Source organism: Dipodomys spectabilis, unplaced genomic scaffold, assembly GCF_019054845.1.
Source record: "Dipodomys spectabilis isolate Male_0828 unplaced genomic scaffold, ASM1905484v1 ptg000054l, whole genome shotgun sequence".
Lineage (NCBI taxonomy): Eukaryota > Metazoa > Chordata > Mammalia > Rodentia > Heteromyidae > Dipodomys > Dipodomys spectabilis.
In genome coordinates, this window is record NW_024870731.1 from 1,803,418 (window position 1) to 1,828,702 (window position 25,285).

Here is a 25,285-nt window from a genome sequence, read left to right on the forward strand (position 1 = left end):
TAGGCATGAGCCACTGGCACCTGGCCAAAACATTTTCTTCATTCCTAACTAACAGATCTCATCAGAGGACTGATTGCAATCAACCTCTTAGTTGCAATTTACTGAGACCTCTGGCTTTTCCCCTTTGTATAGATGGAAATTTATTCAAGGAACATCTAAGTTGATCTACATCAGCACCATGGGGTTTATTTCTATCAAACACTGACAATGCTCCCCATAGTACAGAGCTAAATAATTCTGCTCATTTTGAAAAGAAGGGGAAAATACTCCATACTATAAATGGGCACTTAAAAGGCTTGCTTTGCAGATACTTGGAAATAAATGTGGTATATTATACTTCATGCTTAGTTCTGCCTGAAAAAAAGATTCAACTTTTTTTTAAGTAAATTTTTTATCGAGATTAAGTGATTACATCAATTTCACAAGTTTCACAGTATTGTGAGATAGTGATACTTAAAGTCACAAACACATTTTAACCTTCACAAGGCAAATTGTCATTATCATGGTTTATAATGTTTATGAATTCTATGAACTTTGACAACTATTTCTTCCACATCGGGTGATATGTACATTTCTTTCCTTTTGCTTAGTGTAAGCTGCTCCATCTTTCCCTCTCATTCCCTCCCTCCCATCGCTGCCCTTGAGTTGCTTAGTTCATTTTTATCAATGTCCAGTGAAAAGATTCAACTTTTGAAAATGGCTTTGCACTTTATGCTCAAAGGAAACTGGTAACTTGCATACCGTTTCATGTTGCAAACAATCATATTCTTATCCATCTGTTTTTTGAATTCAAACTTTTTTCAAAACTTTTAGTTTTCTTTCTAAAGAGGACAAGATCCTTTCATGTTGTGTATTAAAAAGAAGGTTATCTTTTTAGTAAAACTGAGCAGGCTCATGTGCTTCCCAAAAGTAATTATTTAGAGTAGCTGGAGCTCTCTGTTGCTTTTATTCCTGCAGACTACACATTTGCTAGGATGAAGTATGAAGAGGAAGAACTCAATCGCACCCCTCCCAGTAACCAAAGGACATGATGAAGTGAGCCGGCCTCTTCCCTGGGGCCTGTGGCCCTGTTCCATGCAGTTCCAGGGCCTGGTTTTTGTGTCTTGGGCCTGTCAGATACGCAGAACACCTCATGAATGAGTCATTCCTCGTTTTAATCTATCCTACATGGCAGTACAGAGATCTTACCACAAATCCCACCTGGTAATAAGACAGCTATCTGCAATTCAAAGGCAACAGGGTTCAAAAACCTGGCCAGTTTTCCATATCAATATACAGGGCTATTAAGTAGAAAGGTACAAGATTTGGAATCCACACGAATGGAGGTTTGAATTAATTCCATCATTTGTTGGCTGTGGACCTGAGCAAACTATTCAACTGGTCCAAGAGGAATCTAGAAAATGATCCCAACAAGGAAATCTTATTCCTATTTTCTGCTTGAGGAGCAGGAAATTATTCTTCCTTTTCCTCCCACATCTCCCTAAGTTATGAGTATTGCCTATAATATGAGTATTATACATAAGGCAATTACTTAAAATTGATTTAAAAGATACTTGATAAATGTCAGTAATTATTACTATTTTTGTTGTTGGTACTACCCATAATTATTAAACCCCTCTGTGGGAGACAACTGGCACTCTGCTCAGTAGGTTCAAGGCTTTTGATATTCAAATTACTTATAAATATCCTGTTGCTATTGTGCCTAAATAAAACAGGGAACAAGCAAAGCCAGGTGCAGATGGCTCATGCCTGTAATCCTATCTGTTCAGAAGGCTGAGTGCTGAAGTTTGAAGTTCAAGGCCTACCAAGGCAGGATTTGTCTCAGGTTTGTCTGTCCAGGCTGACTTTGAACCCCAATCTTCATTTCTCAGCCTCTTGAATAGATAGGATTACAGGTGTGATTACTGGTGGCTTGTCATTTCTTTACACCTGCGGTCAGGACACTTGCTTCCCTGGTGTGTCCACTGGTCTTCCCCCAATGCTAAAGAGTGAGAATCAGCTTTCTGGGGAGAATGTTCATGCTTTATAGTATTCTAAGGATATAGTATCCTTTTTCCCTTATCATCATCTGTCGCTGCCAAGGAAATATCTGTATTTTTTCATATTACCTGACCCACACTCAATAAATATTTGCTGATTGAGGAACCTGATGGTTAGAAAGAAGTTGGACTAGTCTCCTCACTGCAACTGGGAACTATAGGGGGCTAGATCTTAAACAGATGTCACCTTCACAAATGGGCTTTGGGACTACACTGAAATGTGCACTCTCATTGTCTTACTAGATAGGTGATTCAATTTAAAATCTTCACAGTCAGCAACTACAAGACCAGATTAAAGTCAGTGATGCAAAGTCAAGAAATTCTAGAACCAAAGAGACCTTAAAGTATATTTCAAGTAATGCTGTGTTTTATGGGTTAGAAAAACTGCAGCAGAGAAAGGACGGGTGAATTGCAATACAAAAACAAGATTGACAGGTAGCAGGCCTGGAGCCCAACATTCCAACGTATGCAGTACAGATAAACCCATTCATTTCCCTGTAAGTAATGGGGAAATGACCAGGGAAGAGAGAAAGAGAAACTTACAGCTTCTTCCAAGTGCTGCTGATCCGGATTATCATTTGGTGTGTGCCGCAAGATTTCTCGAAGAAGCAGAGGGTATTTTACCAGACGACTTCTTGGAATATCAAGGAAATTCCAGAGATCTAGCTTGCGGCTAAAGGGGGATTCTAAACATCGCTGAAGGAAATCCTGGACTCTGTGATCTTGCTTTTTGTGGTCCAGTAGGGCTTTTGCGGCCACTTGATTACTACAATAGCTGTCATAGGAGCTGAGACAGGGCAGCTAAAAAGGATGCATAAAAAGAAGGTTGGGAGTTAAAATAGTTGAGCTCTGAAGCTACAAGCTACCATTTACTCACTGGGACTAAACAAATACCAAACCAGTCTCCAGACCTGGCCAACTCTCCTTTATCTGTATGGCCAAAGAAAATAACATCATTGAATCCTCAAAACAGAAGAAATGCACAGGTTCTTAAGGCCCTGGCTGGCTTCTATTAAACGAGTTGTACAATTATTTTCTTTAATGTTAAGACCCCTATCACAATTTGATTTTTCTGACAATCCAAGTTGGAAATGAAGTGGAATTTTTACAGGCATCTATAGTACAAAATTTTCCCAATCCTTTCAAAGACATCCAGAAAGACAAAAGCTACCTTTTCTGTTCTGTCTTTATTTATTAATACTGAGGTTTGAACACAAGAGCCTCACATTTACTACACATGAGCCATACTCCTAGCCAGCCTGACATCTGTCTGTCCACCTACCCACTCACCTACCTATTGTTTACGATAAGATTTCTTTTCTTCACCTTTGTGTGTGTGTGTGTGCGCGCACTATTCTTGAGCTTCTTTTGTTCAAGAATAGTGCTCTACCACTTGACCCACAGCTCCACTTCTATTTTTTATTTTTATTTTCAGTAACTTATTGGATAAAAGTAAGAATCTTACACACTTTCCTGCCCAGACTAGCATTGAACCTCAGTCCTCAGATCTCAGTCTCCTGAGTAGCCAGAATTATAGGCATGAGCCATTAGTACCTAATAGAATTTCTTTTCTTTTTCTTTTTTTTTGTCGGTCGTGGGGCTTGAACTCTGGGCCTGGGAGCTGTCCCTCAGCTCTTCAGCTCAAGGCTAGCGCTCTACCACTTGAGCTACAGCGCCACTTCTGGTTTCCTGGTGGTTTATTGGAGATAGGAGTCTCACAGTCTCTCCTGCCCGGGCTGGCTTTGAACCGCAATCCTCAGATCTCAGCCTCCTGAGTAGCTAGGATTACAGGCGTGAGCCACCAGCGCCCGGCCCTAATAGAATTTCTTTTCTTCTAAAAAAAATTATTCCTATGAAACTCATGTAGAAGATTTAGTGGCACACATACCACACATGAAGCAGTGGGTCAGACTTTACAGTGCAGCCTCTAGCGTGGCTTAGTGCCAGCACCTCTACATTAGTTAAGATTACCTAATTCTAAGGCTTGTCAATTATAATGGGCCTTACGAAGTTAAATCAGGGGCTGGGAAGGTGGCTCAATGGTAGAGTGCTTGCCTTGCATGCATGAGGCCCTGGGTTCTCGATTCCTCAGCACCACATAAGCAGAAAAAGCCAGAAGTGGCGCCTGTGGCTCAAGTGGTAGAGCGCTAGCCTTGAGCTAAAGAGCTGAGGGACAGCGCCCAGGCCCAGAGTTCAAGCCCCACGACCGACAAAAAAAAAAAAAAAAAGTTAAAGCAAAAATGTTAAAAATTAAAAATAGGAATCATGTATTAAAATCTTTCAAATTAGTTCTGACAGGCTAGCAAAGATTTGGGGCTACATCTTATGGTTTATATCACATTATAATGCAAAAGAACAATTTAGGCTTAAAGAGTGGGAAAAATGTTAACTCCTTCTGATTTCATCCCATTGAAACATCGTTTCTCTGACATGTCCCATCAGTCATATCATGTATAAACACAACATTGAAGTCTCAAGGAAAGAGCTTCTCATCCCTTTTTCTGCTTCACTATCTTAATGGCTCCTGGGGCTCAGCATCCTCACTTGAAGCTAGCAATTGCAATAACATGAAGCTAGTGGTCTAGCTGTACTTCTTCCTCTCCTCTGCATCAATTAGGAAGTGGTGTTCACCATATCACCTCTTCTGTAGAGGATTCAATGCCAGACATGACAAGGGCATGTCTCTTTTTTTCTATATCCTCAGTACTTGTGGATGCTATACAACACTTTGTGTTTCTGGTGAACTAATAGATAAATGCTTAACAGATTACAAGATGATGTAATATTTGATGGTTTGGGAACATTGCTTAGAAATAAAGCCGTATCATTTGAAAGCTTAAATATTCTACTGCTTTTTTACATTTCATATTGAAGTGACTAAAACAGAAAATATTACTGGGGAAGTAGTGTTTAAAAGGTTCACTAGTGGGGTTGGGAAGGTGGCCCAGTGGTAGAGCGCTTGCCTTGCATGCCTGAGGCCCTGGGTTCGATTCCTCAGCACCACATAAGAAAAAAGCCGGAAGTGGCACTGTGGCTCAAGTGGTAGAGCGCTAGCCTTGAGCTGAAGAGCTGAGGGACAGCGCCCAGGCCCAGAGTTCAGGCCCCACGACCGGACCAAAAAAAATAAAATAAAATAAAAAGAAAAGGTTCACTAGTAAGCTTAATATTCCTTTCATGTGTGTATAAATAAATAGATTTATATAAATAAAATAAATAAAAACATAAAATATATATACATAAATATACAAAAGATATACATACAATATATAATGTATATGTTATAGATTATAGTATATATGTAATATATATATAGCATTATATATTATATAATATATATTACTTTGATTTGTGTTAAAAAGAGTTTCAGAAATCATTCCTTCACTTTTTATTTGAAAGTAATAACTGGAAAACATGCACAAACACACAAACACACACACATTTACACAGCACACACACCAGATGTGGTGCTTGTAATTAAGCTTTTCAAAGTTAATTAAAAAGCACCTCTGGCTCTTTTAAATTCATTTCCACTTCCTTGCCTTTTAAAAGACCTGGAAACAACCAATTTCATTACGGAGAAACAACTTAGCAGAACCCATCAGATGCAAACTAACAAGGAACTCAGGACACACTGCTATCCAATGGCCCACTAGTCTCTCTGATCCTGCCACCTGCTACCGTGGCAACAAAGTGAAGCTCTGTTTCTGTGTTCACACCTGACAGGGTGCTCATTTCCTGGCTTGACTGGTTCAGGCTATCTAGTCCAGCTAGAGAAGATCACACCTGATCTTAATTAGACACAGGAAGACTGTATCTGTCTTAGTTGCCAAATACAACCACATTTACTTATTTAAAATTTAGTAGTGATGAGGGCAGATACTGGAATTGGAAAATCCGGTTGAAAGATAAAATTGAACAGCTGTTTATAACATCTTTCTCCATTTACAGCATCTTTCTCCACTTATAAAATGCCTATATTAATGTCTTCCTCACCTAGAATATAGAACATGTAGCTTGGAGTTTGCTGCTGGTTATGAATCAATAACAACCAGCTATTATTATGATTGTTCCCGTGACATTTAATTGAAGAACTTGTAGTTTAGGGAAGCAAAGCTACTCACTCAGCTGGAGCTTGAGGATTGTTCATATACCTTCCCCCAAAAACTCTGAAGTACTTGATTTTCTCTATGAACAGATTATCAAGACTTTGTAAGAAAAGTTCTCACTGTTTCAAAAGAATTTCTAACCCTCTAACTTCGTGAAAACTGACATAAAAATCTATTTTTTTCTGCTCCTATAGACTCTGCTTCTCTCTTTGAATTAAAATTTAATTAGAGCCCAAATTACCATGAGAACTTGCTACTTTGGAGCACATACAAATTATTTTATTACTATGATCAGTCACTTTGGCAGTTGTTTCTTGTGATGGGAAAGGCTTGCTCAAACAAAGTGATCTGTTAGGAAAAGGGACACTGATCCTCAGTAACCAGGGAGGTTCCCTGAAAAAAAGTAGCCACTCTGTTTAAGGTCTTAAATGCAAAAGTAACTGATTCATTCTAAGGTCAAAAGGACCAGCCTGCAAGGCCACATTTGGATAGTCACTTATTTAAAAGGTTTTTTGTTTTGTTTTTTATTCTTTTCCTTTAGGGGGGAAATAAATCAAATTTTCTTGGGTTTAATGGGCTCTGACTTGTCTCATTCAAACTCCACAAAGTTTGTTGACTTTGTTCTGTTAAAAAGTCCAGAACTCAAACATATTTACCCCTTGGTTTACAGTTCCCACTCACAAGAACACATCTGCAGTTAGAAGAGGGAAAACATTTACCAGCTCATCAGGCCTGATAAATAAGGACCATTTCTCATGGAGTTTGGCAACAATTGTTTAATTTTAGGCTAAGTCCCCATGTACTATCACAGGCCCAGATGGCAATGTGCTGTAGAGTCATACTTCCCTTGGGTATGTACAGAAAAGGACTGCAAACATGTCCTTAGCCCAAACTAACTTCCTAACAAAAGTAACAAATATGTATAAAGAAGTTCTTAACTGGGAAAATTCCTATAATCTGTGCTCCTGACATAAATTCACAATTTGTATATGATGTTTAAGAAAGACATGTAGTATATATGCTAGTGTTACTGTCTCTTCAAAAACAGAGCAGTCATCCTTGTTCAATGCATAATGGCCTGCCCCTTTGCTATTCATCAAAGCATTCTACAAACTATGGAAGTTTAAGGAATAATTCTTCTCATTGAGCCCTTTCTAACTCCAGTTGGTTGGCTCTCTTCAGAGAAATTTCTTTGTGACTAAAGAAAGTGAAACATCTACTGTGACATAATATCATGAAAGTCAAGAGTATAAGATGAATGATCTATCCTGAAATATTAAGGCCCCTTTTCTAAATTATTCATCTTAGAACATTACTTGTCTTTCAGATACTCTTTGGATATTTCAGCCTCAGTGCTAAAATTGGCTCATGAATTAAAAAGCTAGCCAAGACATTAAATTCTGCAAGATTTTAGATTAAAGCATTAGTTGAGAAGCACAAGGTAAGAGACCAAGATTTAAAACTTTATGCATATCTTTTTGGCACTAGTGGGGACTAAAAAGTTTTAGGAGAATTAAGAGTACAACACAGGTAGAGAGAGGGAAATTGCAAGGTGGCAGTAGGACTCATAACCTACTCAACACTCTTCAAACAAGGAAATAATTCTTGTTCTGTTTTTGGCTCTTCCGACCTATTTTTCTGGAATAGTAGGTAGAATCAAGAGAGCTAATGTTGTCTGGAAGAAGTCATTAAGGTAATCTACTTTCATAACCTGCTTCATGACAAAAATCACTTGGAACTGGGGTGGGACATTCTTAAAAGGAAACAGATCCATATAAAACTAAACAAATGAACAACCAACCATATTATGTACCCAATAGATAAGAATTCAGTCCGAAGACTATAAATGTAGAAGCCTTGACATAAGCTCATAGCTTATTTCTTTATGAAATTAGGAAAGGAATAGGTCACTTTGGGATAAGTCATCATATGCCAATTCTCCTATGAAGCTACTACATATCATATATGTGCTAAATGTTAGCAACATGTACTTTTTACCTTGCTTATGAAATTTTGACTATCAGTCTTTTTTTTTCTTTTGGTTGGTCATGGGGCTTGAACTCAGAGCCTGGGCACTCTCCCTGAGATTTGGCACTCAAGGTTAGTGCTCTACCACTCTGAGCCACAGCACCACTCCAGTTTTCTGGTGGTAAATTGGAGATAAGAGTCTCATGGACTTTCCTGCCTGGGCTGGATATGAACTGCAATCCTCAGATTTTAGCCTTAAAAAAAGTATCTAGGATTACAGGCATGAGTCACTGGTGGTGCCTGGCTCTGTAAGTCTTTTTAATAACATATCTTTATTAATAAAACTTTTTGTGAATGATGGATAAGAATATGGCAATCAATTTTTACTGGGTCAAAAATGGTAATATTCTAACAGTTGGTCCGAATCCAAATATTATCTAGTTTAATTTTATTTGATAAAAAATAAGTAATAATTTCATGTGCACTTACTTATTTAACCTTGAAAGTGACATGTTGTCTTTAAATATAGTAAATTTGCATGAAGAAAAAACTTCAGTGGTCTGGGAAGGTGGCTCAGTGGTAGAGCGCTTGCCTTGTATGCCTGAGGCCCTGGGTTCGATTCCTCAGCACCACATAAGCAAAAAGAAAAAAGCCGGAAGTGGCGCTGTGGCTCAAGTGGTAGAGCGCTAGCCTTGAGCTGAAGAGCTAAGGGACAGTGCCCAGGCCCAGAGTTCAGGCCCCACGACCGGACCCCAAAAAAAAAAAAAGAAAAAACTTCATGCTTTAGAGAGCTAAAGCTTATATGCTTAAGAATATTTTACTAAGAATTTGGTTTTTTAATGTGAAACCAATATTTGCTAATAAGAAAAGCCTCGCTACAATGAAACACTATTATTAAAATCTGTCTTAAGTATGAGGCTCTGAGTTCAATCCCAAATACTAAAAACAAAGCAAAACAATCAAATCGATCTTCATCCAAGACTAGAGAACTTTTCTTACCCAGCCTACGAGGATGGGACCAACATGTTCAGTCGAGCCATCAGGCTTTCGAACATCTCGAAGCTGACTAAGGAGCTCTGGCAAAAAAACAAACAGAAGGCTTATTTTGAACAGGGCTAGAAGTAGGTTCTGGGTTATTCACATGATTACATAATTGCTGACTTACTATAATATAACTCAAATAAGGCTGCAAGTCATGACTCATTCTGGGAACAAAATTATACCTTCATGTAGAGGAATCAGAGAGTCCAGTGTTCCAAAAATTTGATTCAACTCCTGTTCTGTCATAATGGAGAGTTTCAGCATGGGGTCATGATAGGCCTATACAAAGACAAGATATGAACACAAATGTTGAAAATCAGAGGAGCTCAGTCCTTCACTAGGAGGCACTATGTGAGTGATACACACCATGGCTCTCCTACATGACTTTCTCATATCACTGTGGAAATAGAGGAGAGGTGTGGCTGCAAGAGAGAATCCAGTTCCACCTTCAGCCTTCTGTGGCTGTTGATAAAACATAGTAGCATTTTTTGTTTTGTTTTTCTCTTCAAAGCTTCTTCCTATACCCCCAGGATAGCACACTCTATAAAGTAGGACATAGTAGGTATAGAGATTTAATTATTATGTTTTCATAATAACAAGGTCCTATAGCTTGAAAAAAGTCCTTTATTCAAAATTAGGCTTTTGCAGTATATCCATATTTAAAGAAAAAGTGATTTGTCACTCATTACTATTGACAAGAAAACAAATCCTCTGCCAGTCCCATAAACTCTTATTAAAAGTAATTAAACAACAAGAGTTTGTAGAATTCTATGACAGAATATAAAGACAGAGCTGAGTGCCGGTGGCTTACACCTGTAATCCTAGCTACTTAGGAGCGTGAGATCTGAAGACCATGGTTCAAAACCAGCCTGGGCCGGAAAGTCTGTCTGTTATCTCTAATTAACCACCAGAAAACTGGAAGTGGCTCAAAGTGGTAGAGCCTAGTCTTGAGCAAAAGAGCTCAGGGGTAGCACCCAGGCTGTGAGTTCAAGCCCTATGACCACCAACAGCAAAAAGAATATAAAGGCTGGCAATGTGGCTTAGTGGTAGAGTGCTTGCCTAGCATACATGAAGCCCTGGGCTCAATTCCTCAGTACCACAGAAAGTGATGTTGTGGTTCAAGTGGTAGAGTGTTAGTCTTGAGCAAAAGAAGCTCAGGGATAGTGCCCAGGTCCTGAGTTCAAACCCCGACTGGCAAAAAAATAAAATAAAATATATAGAAAGAGAGAGAGAGAAAGAGAGAGACAGAAGCAGAGAGATAGAGAGAGAGGGAGGGAGGGAGGGAGGGAGAGAGAGAAAGAGAGAGAGAGAGAGAGAGATGTCACAGTTCTTGCCCTTACCTGGCTTTATAAAGTGAATTGGGAAGATTGTTCTTAACATATACAAATTTAAATATATGCTTAATAAACACTTCAAGAAGAACCACAGGAGAAATGCCATGTAACAGAAAAAATAATCAAGTTCTTAGCACTCTGGATGGTCGGAAAGCTAAAGCTAGAGCATGTAAGAGAAGTTCTGAAGGTAGAGGGAAAAGAAATAAATACTGAAGAAGAATTGAGGGCTGAGGCATGGATCAACAGTAGATCGACTACCTAGCAAGCATAAGGCCCTGAGTTTAAATACCAGTACAAAGAGAGAGAGAAGAGGAAAGAAAGGGGAGGGAAGAGAGAACAAACTACATTGTGACCGGTGCCTGGAAGATGGGAGACCGGATGGCTGGCAGGACCAGTACGACAGAGGATGCTGTGAAGCATCTTGGGAAATCTTTATTTCCCCCTCAGTGTTTGGAATTGAACTCAGGACCTTGTACATGGTAGGCAAGAGCTCTACCACTAAGCTACAACAGAAGCATGCATATGCAGAAACTTTTTTTTTTGTCACTATTAGGGCTTGAACTCAAGGAGGACCTCATCATGTTTACTTGGCTTACTTGCTTATGGCTTATTCTTTACCATTTGAGCAACAACAGTTCCAGTCTCACTTTTTGCTGGTTAACTGAAGATGAAGTCTCACAGACCTTTCTGCTAGGGCAATTTGAACTATCATCCTACTGAATCGTTAGGATTGTAGGTGTGAGCCAGCGGTGTCTGCCTGAATTGGGGAATCTTGATACAGGAAGAGGATGTTGGACATATGACCAGCATGTTGACTTTGGTCTTCTCTGATTTTTTCCTCCTTCAGTCCTACCTAAAACTTGGGTTTCTCGGGTTGTATTTCAAGAAAATTCAAACTGTCATCTCAGGAATGCTAGAAGTTGGCTTCATATTAGCAGAATGTTGGACTGAGGATTGTTTAAAGAAGGAAAGTATCTGTTCATCCTTGTGATTCACTTAAGAGCCCCATGAATATCAGATCAAAGAATCTAGATTGAGCTTCTGAACTATAAGATTGTACTTCAGATTCTTCCCATTCTGACTGGAATGCAAAGGTTTTTGGAGGCAGGTTTGTTGTCAAGATATAAATGATGTAAGGTGTATGTTTCCTTCTCCTCCTACAATAAGAAACAATTTTCCAGATGAGGCTATGTACATCTCAGTAAAAGATCATATGCTTATTAGCATGCTCTAGGTTTGATTGCCAGCACTAATAAAACCAAAAAACAAGCCAGGCATCAGTGGCTTATTCCTGTAATCCTAGCTACTCAGGAGGCTAGAGAGGCTGAGCATCAGAGATTGAAGCCAATCCTGGCAGAAAAGACCATGAGACTTTTATCTCCAATTAAGCACCAAAAAAAAAAAAAAAAAAAAAAGAGGCAAAAGTGTAGCTGTGGCTCAAGTTGTAAAGCTCTAGCCTCGAGAGAAGAAAAATTAAAAAAAAACCTCAGATACAAAGTCCAGGTCTTGAGTTCACAAATAACACCAACAAAAAAAACCCAAAGCATAAAAATGAAACTAAAAAACAAACCATAAAATGAATTTTCCTATAAAATACTCTAAGTTATGATAGTGTGCAGTTGCTTACTTCACACTTCATCCACTTTCAAGATGCAAATGCCTTTATTTCAAACATTCATTCCTTCCTGTGGTCAAAGAAATCCTGCATGTAAGACTTTTTTTTTGTCGGTCTTGGGACTTGAACTCTGGGCCTGGGCGCTGTCTCTTAGCTCTTCAGCTCAAGGCTAGTGCTCTACCACTTGAGCTATAGTGCCACTTCTGGTTTTCTGGTGGTTTATCAGAGATAAGAGTTTCACAGACTTTCCTTCCCAGGCTGGCTTTGAACCTCGATCCTCAGATCTCAGCTTCCTCAGTAGCTAGGAATACAGGCGTGAGCCACTGGCGTCGGGCTTGCATGTAAGACTTTTAGGAAAATGCCTTTTTTCTGGGTAGTTTATTGGAGATAAAGATTCTCAATGACTTTTGTGCCCAGGCTGGCTTCAAACTGTGATCTTCAGATCTCAGCCTCCTGAGTAGCTAGGATTACATAAAGCTCTGCCTCCAGGGCACTCTGATTTATGCTGATGTGTGCTTTGAGAAATACACAAGGGTGACCCCTACAGTGCCAGGTGCAGAAGCTACTCTGTCCTCTTGCTTCCATCATTTCCATACTGCTTGCTCTGTAGTTACTGGCTCTTCATATTATCTGAGGACCCGTCTTAGTCAGGAAGAGTGTGTTCCTAAGTTGACGAAACCACTCATAGGAAATGATAGGAGGTAACTCACAGGACAGGCTGGGGTTAACTTTACCTTTTTTGCTAATTTCAAGTCCTCTATCAAGTCTTCTTCTCCTTGAGAAAGCTCAAAGATCGCCTGCATGAAAAGATAAAATCTATTTACTGAACTCTTCCTCAAATTCAAACAAACAGTGCTGATTGTAGTACTTCAAGCTGTAAATCTGCTTAACCTAAAAAACATACCCCCAAAGTTAATTAGTCTAAACCAAGGCCAGGAATGATGACTCAAGCCTGTAATCCTATGTCCTGAAGAGGCTGAGATCCGAGAACCATAGTTCAAAGCCAGCCTGGGAAGAAAGGTTTAAGAGACTCTTTTTTTTTTTTGGTCGGTTGTGGGGCTTGAACTCTGGATGCGGGGCTTGAACTCTGGACACTGTCCCTCAGCTCTTCAGCTCAAGGCGAGCGCTCTACCACTTGAGCCACAGCACCACTTCCGGTTTTCTGGTGGTTTATTGGAGATAAGAGTTTCACGAACTTTCCTGCCTGGGATGGCTTTGAACCTCGATCCTCAGATCTCAGCCTCTTGAATAGCTAGGATTACAGGCGAGAGCCACCAGCGCTGGCTGAGAGACTCTCATCTCCAACTAACTAGCAAATAAACAGAAATGGAGATATGGCTCAAGTAGTAGAGTGCCAGCCTTGAGCAAAATATCTAAGCCCTGGCCCTGAGTTTAAACACATGTATGTGTGCGCGTACACAGACACAGACACACACATAATCTAAACCAAATGCATCTAGTAGCTAAAACTTGCAAGGAAAAAATGCAAATTTTCTGTATAATGAGCTTCTCTGTGGAAGAAAGAGTTTCCACTGGTTTCCCCCTCAGCAAGTCAGTTATTTACATTACAGAACTTTGATGAGGCCAAATAAGTGACAAGTATTTTAGGTATAACCAATGATCAAGATGAACTATACTCATAATATGACTTATGGAATTGAGACCCCTTAGTACAACTACTAAAATAATAGTAATAAAAGGATAATTAAAAAAAATTACAGCTCGATGGGGCTGGGAAGGTGGCTCAGTGGTAGAGCGCTTGCCTTGCATGCCTGAGGCCCTGGGTTCGATTCCTCAGCACCACATAAGCAAAAAGAAAAAAGCCGGAAGTGGCGCTGTGGCTCAAGGGGTAGAGTGCTAGCCTTGAGCTGAAGAGCTGAGGGACAGCGCCCAGGCCCAGAGTTCAGGCCCCACGACTGGACCCCCCAAAAAAAAACAAAAACAAAAAAACCAATTACAGCTCGAGCCATGGATTCTGCATCTTTGTTACAAGTGGCAATTAGAAGACATGTTTCCTAGCCTGTCCTCAGCAAGGTACTCAGCTGTGTTATTAACTAGGCCTCCATAGTTTGCATCCTTCTATTCAACAGAGGATGAATCTCAGCAGAAAGCTGCATTCTCAACGTGCTCTTGTTCTGAGGCCCGGACAGCAGCAAGAATCCGACATTTTGTTACTCTAAATAGAATTGGGTGATGTTAATTCATTCTACAGTACTTCTTAGTCCCACAGGTATAATAAATAAGTGACAGGAGTTCACTGTGCATGACAGTGCATAAATGGACCATTTCTAATTTGGTTCTATTAAGCCATCATCATTTAAAGAACTATGATGCACAGAACACTCTGTGCATTTGGGAATGCTTTGCAAATGGTGTCTCATTGAAGGACTACAAGTCAGATCATTCCCTGACAGTACTGGGGGTGTGTGTGTGGGGGTTGAGGGGTGGTGATCTTACATACTAAGTAAGCATTAAGTTCTGCAGTGAGTATCAGCTGGATGTCCTCTAATTCAATTCTGTCACACTCTCTACCTCGGAGACAGCAGCAGATCTCATGAGGAAGAGCTTAGTCCCCTTTTCAGATACCAATTGAAAGCCCTGATTACTTTATCTGCATATCTTATCAACTGGCTATAAATCAGGGTCCCCATGCCTCTTCTAATTAGGTTTCATTAATGTGCTAGAGCAGCTACAGAACTTAGGGCAGCAGTTATGTATGCTGGTTCATTTACAAGGGATATGGATGAATGCCAGGCAAGAAGATGGGCAGGAAAAGAACTGCAGAGAGATGAGGAGTCCTATGCTCTCCAGGTACATAACACTCTGGAACCTGCCGGTGTCCAGCTATCTGGAGTGCTGAACTTCCTCCTTCTGATACAGACTTCATAATCATATGACTGAGTCAATCATTGGTCATTTGTTGCTAATTTAACCTTTAGCCCCTCTCCCTTTGCCAGAGGTAAGGGCTGGGGCTCAAAGTCTGACCCCCTCTAATCCTGCCTCTGTTTCATTGGTGACCAGTCCACACCTGAAACTATCATGGGCTGACATGGAGATATGAAAATGTATGCTGGGAAATAGAGATAAGTAGCAAATAAATGTCAAAATATTATATTAACCAACAGATTATTGGTCATGCATTACATTACAAACTGCTACTACTACTACTGCAAGAGCTTGACCAGTTAGACCATGCCCTCAGCTCTTTTTTTTCTGTCCTTGAGCCTCTTTGTGCAAAAGGCTAGTACTCTACCACTTTAGCCACAGTGCCACTTCTGGCTTTTTCTGAGTAGTTTATTGGAGATAAGATTCTCATGGACTTTTCTGACCAGGCTGACTTCAAACTGTGATCCTCAAATCTCATTCCTGTGTAGCTAGGATTACAGGCACGACCCAGCTCTCAGCTCTTTTTGTATTAGTTATTTTTTGGATAGGGTCTTACATTTTTGCCAGGGGCCTCAAACAGCGATGCTCCCATTTATACTTCCTGTGTAGCTTGTGTGACACATGTTCAGCTTTTTCTTTAAAAGATGAGATCTTGCTAACATATACTACCATGCCTGATCATTATTATTTTTAAAGGCTTCATTTATTCTTTGTTGAATAGATAATACACATATACAGTATGCAATTATGCAAAAATGGGCACATGGTAAAATCTTTCCCCCTTACCTTCTTCTTTTAGCCCCCTCTAGAAGGCAACAAACTTTACTGCTAGCAATTTGGGCAACTTTTCAGAAACAATTCCTGGTTTTATAAGCAAGTACATACATATATACACATTCATCTTTCTATTTTCATATACATGGTAGCATACTCTGTGTCTTATTTTTACCTTGCTTCACTTAGCCAAACACACTAATGAACAGTCTCTCAAGGGTTTCTATAGTTGAATAGTGTCTCATTTATTTAAGACTCTTTCTAAATTGGTACTATTATAAAAATTACTGCAATTACTGCAGTAAGCAGCCTTACACCTGTATCTTCTTGCTTGGGTACAAATAGCCTGGAAATAAAATTCCTAGAAGAAATTGGGTATTGGTGGCTTTATGCTTGTAATTGTAGTTACTCAGAAGATTGAGACTGAGAATTTCAGTTAGAAGCCAGCCCAGGCAGAACATTTGAGAGCTTTAACTCCAAGCTTCAATCTTCAATCTCCAGCAAAATGGTGGACTGGAGGTGTGGCTCAAGTAGTAAAGTACCATCCATGAGCAAAAATGCAAAAGTACAAGGCCCCGAGTTCAAGCCCTGGCATTAATGGACACATTCCTAGAAGAATTGTTTGCCTGGTCAAAGAATCTGGAAAGTTTTGAAATGTTCTCCTTGCTTATGTCATGTTCTCAATGAAGCATCCACATTCTAAGAGGTCACTAGAGGAGGCCAGGACACAAGTCCTCTCTTAAAGGTAATATCATAACTACTTAGGGCTGTGGCTACAGAAAACTTCCAAGGAATGAAATGAACTATGTTCCATAGAGAAGAAATTTTCCTTTACCAAGGTGAATAGAAGTTCCTTCAACTGGATATTTCATAAAATATTCTAAAATTATAATATTTTAATATTATATTATTATAGATATTATATATCATTATTTACATTGTGTTATACATATGATAATACATAATACAATAATTATACATTTTCTAAAATTACATCAAATTACAAAAATGGCTATTTTTGTGAAGTTCAGAATTTCTGTCTAGACACTTGGTTTTAACATCTTTATAAACTCAGATTTTTCACCTCAATTTCTTTTGAGGGTGCTGGGGTTTGAATTCAGGGCCTCATTTTTACCATCTGAGCCTCATCTTAGTTCTTGCATCTGTTTCTTTTTTATTTTTTTGGGTCCGGTCATGGGGCCTGAACTCTGGGCCTGGGCGCTGTCCCTCAGCTCTTCAGCTCAAGGCTAGCACTCTACCTCTTGAGCCACAGCGCCACTTCTGGCTTTTTTCTTTTTGCTTATGTGGTGCTGAGGAATCGAACGCAGGGCCTCAGGCATGCAAGGCAAGCACTCTACCACTGAGCCACCTTCCCAGCCCATGTTTCTTTTTATAGTAGAGGCTAACCCACCCAGCAGGACTTGTCCTCCACAGAGGCAATGCAAAACAGATCTGAAGAGGAATGGCAAGTCCTCTGCCTGGCCTGGCCCACAAGGGAACTCTGTTGCTGGTCCATCTGTGCCAGTGTCTTGAGCCCCTACCATACCTCCTGACGCTTGATTTCCTTGGATGTAAGCATCTGGTTGACACACACGTCGAAGGTCTCGCTCCATAGCTTGCTATCTCTCCGCTTCGTGCTTGAGGAGGTGGCATTTCGGGACCAGGGTCGGGGGGCGAGGATGTCAGAGCGGCTCTCACTGCGGAAGCTAATGGATCGCTGAACAATGAGGAAAACAAGCCATAATGGACAGGGTCAGTAGCAGGTCTGGGTGGATCCTCTGAAGTTTCCTGTAGGTCTGTCAGAACATAAATCGTATATTTACAAGAAAGAGAGCCAGGGCCACAAGGCCTTTGGGAAGTGAGGCATTGTCTTGTGCCTACGTGCTGAGGAAACCTGGACAGGGAGACCCTGTCACACATGTGCTGGGCTGGGAGCATCCGCTGTGTGATCCAGACTCCCAGTGTACTACAGAAGCAGAGTATGGCACAAGCTCACACACAAGGCAGCTTGCCATGACCACTGCGCTCTCCTTCTTTCTAGTGGACATCTTCCTTTTTCCATAGGACAAGGGACAATAGTGGTAGGTGGTCATCAAAACAAAACAAGTTAGCATACCTGTTCTCTTTCTAAGAGCAGGATTCCATTATCTTTGGCATTCCCTTGTTTATAGTTTAGGTGGCTGGCTTTTCCAACCCTGACCAATAAGACAATTACCTTATCCTTGTCAGAGGAGGTATTATTTCCCCCAAATTTGCTTTAGGATTTATGAGAGAAATGAGAAGTCTATTCCTCTAAGACTGTAAGTACAGGAGATTTACAATAGAACCTTCTTGTTGCAACTCTCTCTTGTCACACAGAAGAACCTGTGTGTCATAGGAGAGAAGAAATGGACACATAAAGAAGGCCAGAATGACTGAGTGGTAAAGGGAAGACGGGAACAAATGTTATAAAACTTTATTGTTTCAGCCTCTGGATTCTACTGTGCCTGAAGCCAGGTAGAGCTACTCTTAGACATTTGGTTACATGGGCTAATACATTCTTCTGTTTCTAGTTATTTCAGCTGAGGTTCTGTAAACTAAGAAAGTCCCAACTACTATTCATTCCAAATACCATCTTGGCAGCAAATGATGTCTACCCCTGATAACCCTTCCTTTTTTTCCAAAGAGGCCCTTATTGACTCTGGTGGTATAACACCTGCAGTCTACCCCCTGGCTGAGAGGAGCACAGTATTCCTCATAAGAAATACAAAGCAAGGTAAATGTACCTTTATAGTCTTTACCCTACAAGGCTTTGACACATTCACTGGAAACTGTCAAAGCAAAGAGGTATTACTGTGCTCATACTCTCACTTAATAAGTGTTCTCTGTGGCCAGCAATGCTATATTCTAACTTCTTACTTTGGCATACAAGGCCTTTTGTGATCTGATCAAAAGCTAGACATTTAGAATCACATCTGCCATTCAAGACAAACTGAGTTTACATGTGATGTTCTAATGTAGTTACCAATTATTTTGATATTCAACAATAACATTCAATAATGTAGGGATTTCTGGTCCCAGATTCTCGGGCTCAACTGATCCTCATTCTTCAGCCCATAAATGGCTAAGACTATAGGTGTGCACTATCTTGGCTCTTAAAGAGTATTTTTTTTTTTTTTTTGGTCCAGTCATGGGCCTGAACTCTGGGCCTGGGCGCTGTCCCTCAGCTCTTCAGCTCAAGGCTAGCGCTCTACCACTTGAGCCACAGCGCCACTTCCGGCTTTTTTCTTTTTGCTTATGTGGTGCTGAGGAATCGAACCCAGGGCCTCAAGCATGCAAGGCAAGTGCTCTACCACTGAGCCACCTTCCCAGCCCCTTAAAGAGTATTTTTTAAGAGAACTCACTCAAGTTGGTTATTGGTGTTTAACACTTATAATCTTAGTTACTCAAGAGGTTGAGATGTAAGGATCATAGTTCAAAGTCAACCCTGGCAGGAAAATCTTGCAGCTCTTATTTCCAATTAACCAATAAAAAGCCAGATGTGGAAGTGTGGCTCAAGTGGTAGGTACAGTGCCAGCTTCTGAGTGAAAAAGCCAAGTAAAAGTTGGAGGCCCTGGATTCAAGCACTGGTGCTGGTGCTAGTGCGTGCACGCATGCATACACACACACACAGAATTCAGTCAATAAAGGAGCATTAAGTTATAATTACCTACCTGACAATATTATCTAGCCAGAAAGACAATTTTGAGCAAATTTAACAGTTAAAAATCCATGGAGGTTAAAATTACATGCTAGCTATTCAGGAGGCTAAAAACTGAGGATTATGATTGGAAGCCAGCTTGGCAGGAAAGTGAGATTCTTATCTACAACTAAGCACCAAAAACCAGAAGTGGTAGAGTGCTAGCTTTGAACAAAGTTCAGGGACAGTGCCCAGGCCCCAAGTTCAAACCCCAGAACCAGCACTAAACAAATAAATAAATAAATAAGTAGGTGCATACTATATAATTTTGAAAAGAATGTTCATGAGTCAAGACATAAATAAAATGCTACAAAAAAATTCTCTTGCTTTAGTCCCATGGATGTTATAGGTAATTTCTAGCCTACAGTATGTTTTTTTTTAATCATCCAAGAAAAACAAATACGTGAAAAACAGAAGAAATTTGCAAGGGGCCTTGGTGTTCCCAGAGCCTTCTGGAAGCAGGAAGTTGGCTGTTTGCAAGTAGCAACAGGAGTTCCTCCAGCTGGCACAGGCTTCTGTTACTCCCAGGCTGGTTAAAGGGCCAGCTTTGTCTAGGAGATCAAGAAAGTACCTACAACCAAATACATGGCTCACTCATGGTATCTAATGAATCCTACAATCTCTAAACACAGTCCCTTATAAACAGTAACTACACTAAGTGGCTGCAGACTGCCTGCACTCAGAATCAATTAGCCACAGCCACTGAAAGGTCAAAGGAGCACAGTGAGTCATGGAGTAACCCCCTTGTGGTCCTGCTAGCAGCTGGGGTAGGAATTAAGGAACACAAAAAAAACACAACAGAGAATTCAAAATGAAACACTCTTTCCACTTTCACTTGAAAGAATCACCCCCTCTCATCCATTTTCAGTCTTGACCAACTTCAGACCCCCCCCCCCCACAAATTGAAGTAATTTACTCCAGCTTCAAATTCCATGTATTCCCAAAGTATATAATATTAAGTACAAATCCCATCTTTTTTTCCCCCACAAGCCACTTCGTAGAAGTGCCACTGTTCATGTAAGTTTGTTATAGATCTTTGCCAATACTTTCTATGCATTCACAGAAAACAGAATGTCTTCTCTTTTTACTCAACAATATCTTTTCATGTTTCTTTTCCATAGTATGGAGTCAACATCCTAAGGGCTGGGTGAACTGGGCGGATTTAATTAACTCCCAACTGATGGATATTAAGATTTTTCAAGCATCTGGCTATTACAAAAAAGTATCAAAGTGTATTTTATACTGGTATTTCTGTAAAGCAGATTTATGGAGTAAAATTCCTTAGCCTAAGAAGTATCAATATATTATTTTATGTATGTGCTTATTTCTGCTGCTGGGGATTGAACCCAGGATTTCACATGTACTAGGCAAGTTCCCGAGCAACTCTAGCATCACCATTATAATGTTGGCGTGTGCCAAAATGCCTTCATGCATGTACATCTCCCAGTGCATATTATCTACACTATCACTAACAAGGTAGTTATCAGTTGGGCAGGCAAAGACTATACCTCAATTTCAGTCTCAGATTTTGAATGGAAGAAAGATCAAGCATATTTATAGGCATTTATTGAGATATCTTTCAGAGCTAGTTTGGTGTAGTTTGGGAGAAATGAGAGAGGTGAACTAGATGAAGTGAGCTCCATCACTAAGAATTCCCGATCTTTTTTTTTTTTTTTTAAATTTTACTGAGTGGGTTCAAGGTACTATGGAGGCTTTCAATGAAGGTCATCCTTAGGTGCTTAAGACCCAGTTCTCTTATTCTCCCTTCCATCCTGCAACATAAGAGTTTGCTTTTAAAAAAAATGTATTATACCACTCCTGGGGCTTGAACTCTAAGGTCTAGGTGTTGTTCTTGAACTTTTGTGCTCAAGGCTAGCACTCTACCACTTGAACCACATTCCACTTCTGGCTTTTTGTGGTTAACTGGAGATAAGAGTCTCACAGACTTGTCTGCCCTGGCTGGCTTTGAACCATAATCCTCATATCTCAGCCTCCTGAAAAGCTAGAATTACAGGCTGAGCCACTGGTGTCCAGCTTTACTCTAATTTTTACTAGTGAAGGAGCTGAGCCTTAGCAGCCTTAGCAGCTAGTGGGATCCAAAATCAGACCTATTTCTTTCTAAAACCTGAGCTCTTTCTACTATGGGGAACTGTACCTGCTGCTTCATGGAGTCATGTATTGTGACGACCTATCTGGACATAGAAATCTGGTTAAAGTAGAATGATGATTGATCTTTTTTTTTTTTGTGTCCAGTCGTGGGGCCTGAACTCTGGGCCTAGGCGCTGTCCCTCAGCTCTTCAGCTCAAGGCTAGCACTCTATCACTTGAGCCACAGTGCCACTTCCGGCTTTTTTTCTTTTTGCTTATGTAGTGCTGAGGAATCGAACCCAGGGCCTCATGCATGCAAGGCAAGTACTCTACCACTGAGCTACCTTCCCAGCCCCTGATGATGATTGATCTTTGACAGGTCAAGCTTCAGATTTACACTTGCATTAGGCTGATTAAACCAAACACTTTTATTTTTTCTTACTCCACTCAGAAAGGGGAAGAAGGTTGAAAGGTTCTTTATTCCAAAAGAAGAATAAAGAATGTTGGACAAGCATCCAGTCATCAGTGGCGTGGGTTCATCCTGGGACAGCACCTAGGACACGGGAAGTTGTTTACAACAGCACTGATCATGCACCATGAGCTACAACCCAAACTAGTTATCAATACAACCAGCATGATTAGATGAGAGAATTCTTTGCTTCTAGCCACTATAAGAAAAACCTCCTCTTGCGAGGAGCCTCCCAAGAGGACTGCTACTATCTGCTGCACCATTTACCCCACTCTCTTCTTCCTTTTTCTCCACTTATACTATGTGTCCTATGGTCTCATTTATACAGTAGGTTTTTTTTTGGGGGGGGGAAGTTTTTTTCATTCTGAAACAGATTCTCACTATGTGGTCAGGCGGGCCTGAAACTCACAATCCTCCTGCCTTGGCCTCCCAAGTGCAAAGATTACAGGTGTACATGACAGTATCTGGTTGGATTGGTTTGCTCCTGACATGTTTGTTTGCTCCCAATAGAAGGCAGGAATATCTATCTGCTCTGTTCACTGATAGAATTAACAGCCACTGGCACATTAGAGGGCCTCTTTGCTGGCCACAGTGAGGACAGCTTTAGAACTCTGCTATACCCAAAAGGTAAGGACTCTCACTCTCATTTAACAGATGGGGAAACTTGAGGCTCAGAGAAGATGAAATTTTGTTGAAGGTCATACAGCTAACTGAATGGGGCTTTTGAATTTAAACGCAGCTTTAAACCCTGCTGAAACTCCCTGCAATGGCCAATGGGGGAACTCAGAATGACAATCCAAGTCTGCTGTAATGTGGTGTGGTGCATGTGCCCAAATAGACGAATTTCCATACTTTCTCAGTCAATGAAAGTTTCTCAGCCTTGTCACTGAACATTGTGAGTGACAAAATCCTTTATTGGGGGCAGGGCTGTCTGCATGATAGGATTGTTTATCAACATTGTTGGCCTCTAACCATTTGATGCCAGTAGCATTTCCATCTCAGCTGTGTGAATCAAAATGTCTCCAGACACTGCCATTGTTCTCTGGAGTAAGACACTGGTCTAGATAAACAAAAGGCCTCAAAATGAGAGCCCCAGCTTTGGGAGGGCTAAAAACAGAAACAGGTAAATAGATCTGTCTGGGTATGAACATTCTGGGATGAAATGAAAAATGTTCCAGGACAAGCAGGAGTTTCCATGAGAGAATCTGTTTTAGCAAATGAATATTAAAAATAAAACAAAACAAAAAACCAGAGTTCATAACTGCTGGCAGCTAAAACAATAATGGTCACAAGGGACATAGATAATGCAGATTCAGGAAATTAGTGTCCATGCTTAGCCTGAGCTGGGCTGGAGAAGCTGCAGGTACAGAGAGGCCTGTCAGGTGGAAAAGGAGCCCTTGATACATGTCAGAGGAAATGTAAGCACAGCAGGTTGATATAGAGGAACAGATTTGATTTGTTAAAGCTGCCTGTTCAGTGGGGTACTCTCTTATCCTTTTCCAAAAACAGACCATGTCCACAGCCAAAGACAACATGATCCAAAAAAGAGGGAGTTCAGGCAAGGCAAATGAACTTGCCATCTTGATTATATTGCTATTTGCTATCAGATGGTTCATTATTAAATAGGTTGGAGTTTAGGACAGGACTCCAAGAGAAAACTACATTCTTAGGTGGCCATTGCAGTAGGTTAAACCAAGATGCACAGGCTGAGATAAAAAAGGCACCTTGGGGGATACCCCTGCAAGATATGATTAGAGCAATTAGCCTAAAGTGAGAAATAACTCTTCCCCAATGTGTGAACTTCTCAGATTTGACCCTTGTGTTAAATGGGACAGAAAAAGGGCAAGGTCTACTCTTCACAGTCAAGAAACTCAAGAACAAGAGACATAAGTGACTGGCCTGAGATAAGTGTAGGAATAGGAACTGAGTCCAGCTGTTCAACTCTAAAATACAGATGTGGGTTGAGCATAGAGGCTCTAAAGTAAAACAAAAATGGCTTCAACACAATAGCCAAGGGATGCTAGAAAAGCTCAACTCTCTGGATCTGTTTCATTATCTGTAAAAAAGTTATGATAATAAGGATCTCACAGGGATGCAGTAAGGATTTGATAAATTATGGTAAGTCAAAGTTTTAGCCAAATGCCTGGTACTCAATATGGATGGTCATTACCATCCTCTGTTGATTACTACTCACTCACTATTACATTAGTGCTAGCATGTATACAGTCCCTTCTTATCCACAGAGATAAGTCCCAAAACTCCTAGTGGGGCAGGGGTGGGGTGGGGTGGGGGGAACTGAAGCCACAGATAGTACAACTGCACCTAACATGTACTGTTTATTTTCCAATACAGACATACGTATGAGAATGGTTAATTTATGAGGCACTGTAAGATTAACAATGAATAATAAAAATAGGACTATTATAAAAATACACTATAATAAAAGTTATTTAAAGCTTACACATTGTTTATGCTTGGAATTTTCCATTTAATATTTTCTGACCATGGGTAACTGAACCCATGGAAACTGAAATCATGGATAAGGGGAAAACTTCTGGTTTATGTGTGTGTGTGTGTGTGTGTGTGTGTGTTGTGTATGTGTGTGTGCGCGCATATGCTTGCTTGCCATAATAGGGCCTGAACTCAGGGCTTCATCCTCTAGCTCAAGACTGGGATTTTGCCACTTAGTTCCACTTATGGCTTTTTGCTGGTTAATTGGAAATAACAATCTCAGATCTGTCTACCTGGCTGGCTCTGAACTGTGACGCTCAGATCTCAGTCTCCTGAGTAACTAGGATTACAGGCATGAGCTACCAGTACCCAGCTCCTGGTTGCTTTTGTCCATTAACAACACCACACAAGTCTCTGAATACTTGGAGCAAATAGCTCCTTGAAGAATCTTTATTACAATAACTTATAGGGAGAGAAAAACAACAACTCAGTATAATTTTTAAAAGCAAAAGACCTGGAAGTATCAATTGGGATTCAATATATTATAGTGTAATCATAAAACAGAATTATGTTTGTTTAAATTTGGGGGGGAAGCTTAAGAAGTAGAAAACATCATTAAATAAGAGAAGGGATTTCCAATTTAGGATACAAAGTGGAGCTGAATGCTGGTGGCATACCTATGGCTCATACATATAATCTTAGATTTTTGGGAGGTTCAAGGCCAGCCTGAGCATATACTGAAGACCACTTCTCAAAAGCTAGGTGGAGTGATGCTTATCTGTCATTCCAGCTATGTA

The 25,285-nt window shown here is 40.4% G+C and overlaps 1 protein-coding gene across 3 annotated transcripts in view; it reads right to left on the reverse strand.

Moving 5' to 3' along the window:
* The window catches only part of Arhgef3 (Rho guanine nucleotide exchange factor 3), a 353,091-nt gene that overhangs the window by 12,641 nt on the left and 315,165 nt on the right, over window positions 1–25,285 (reverse strand). For all 3 annotated transcript variants that reach the window (XM_042679973.1, XM_042679974.1, XM_042679975.1), the window contains 5 exons: window positions 17,310–17,480; window positions 12,838–12,900; window positions 9,337–9,433; window positions 9,113–9,189; window positions 2,583–2,840 (listed from right to left, as the gene is read on the reverse strand). In XM_042679973.1, the coding sequence (XP_042535907.1) occupies window positions 2,583–2,840; window positions 9,113–9,189; window positions 9,337–9,433; window positions 12,838–12,900; window positions 17,310–17,480 (666 nt within the window). The remainder of the gene's footprint in view (window positions 1–2,582; window positions 2,841–9,112; window positions 9,190–9,336; window positions 9,434–12,837; window positions 12,901–17,309; window positions 17,481–25,285) is intronic.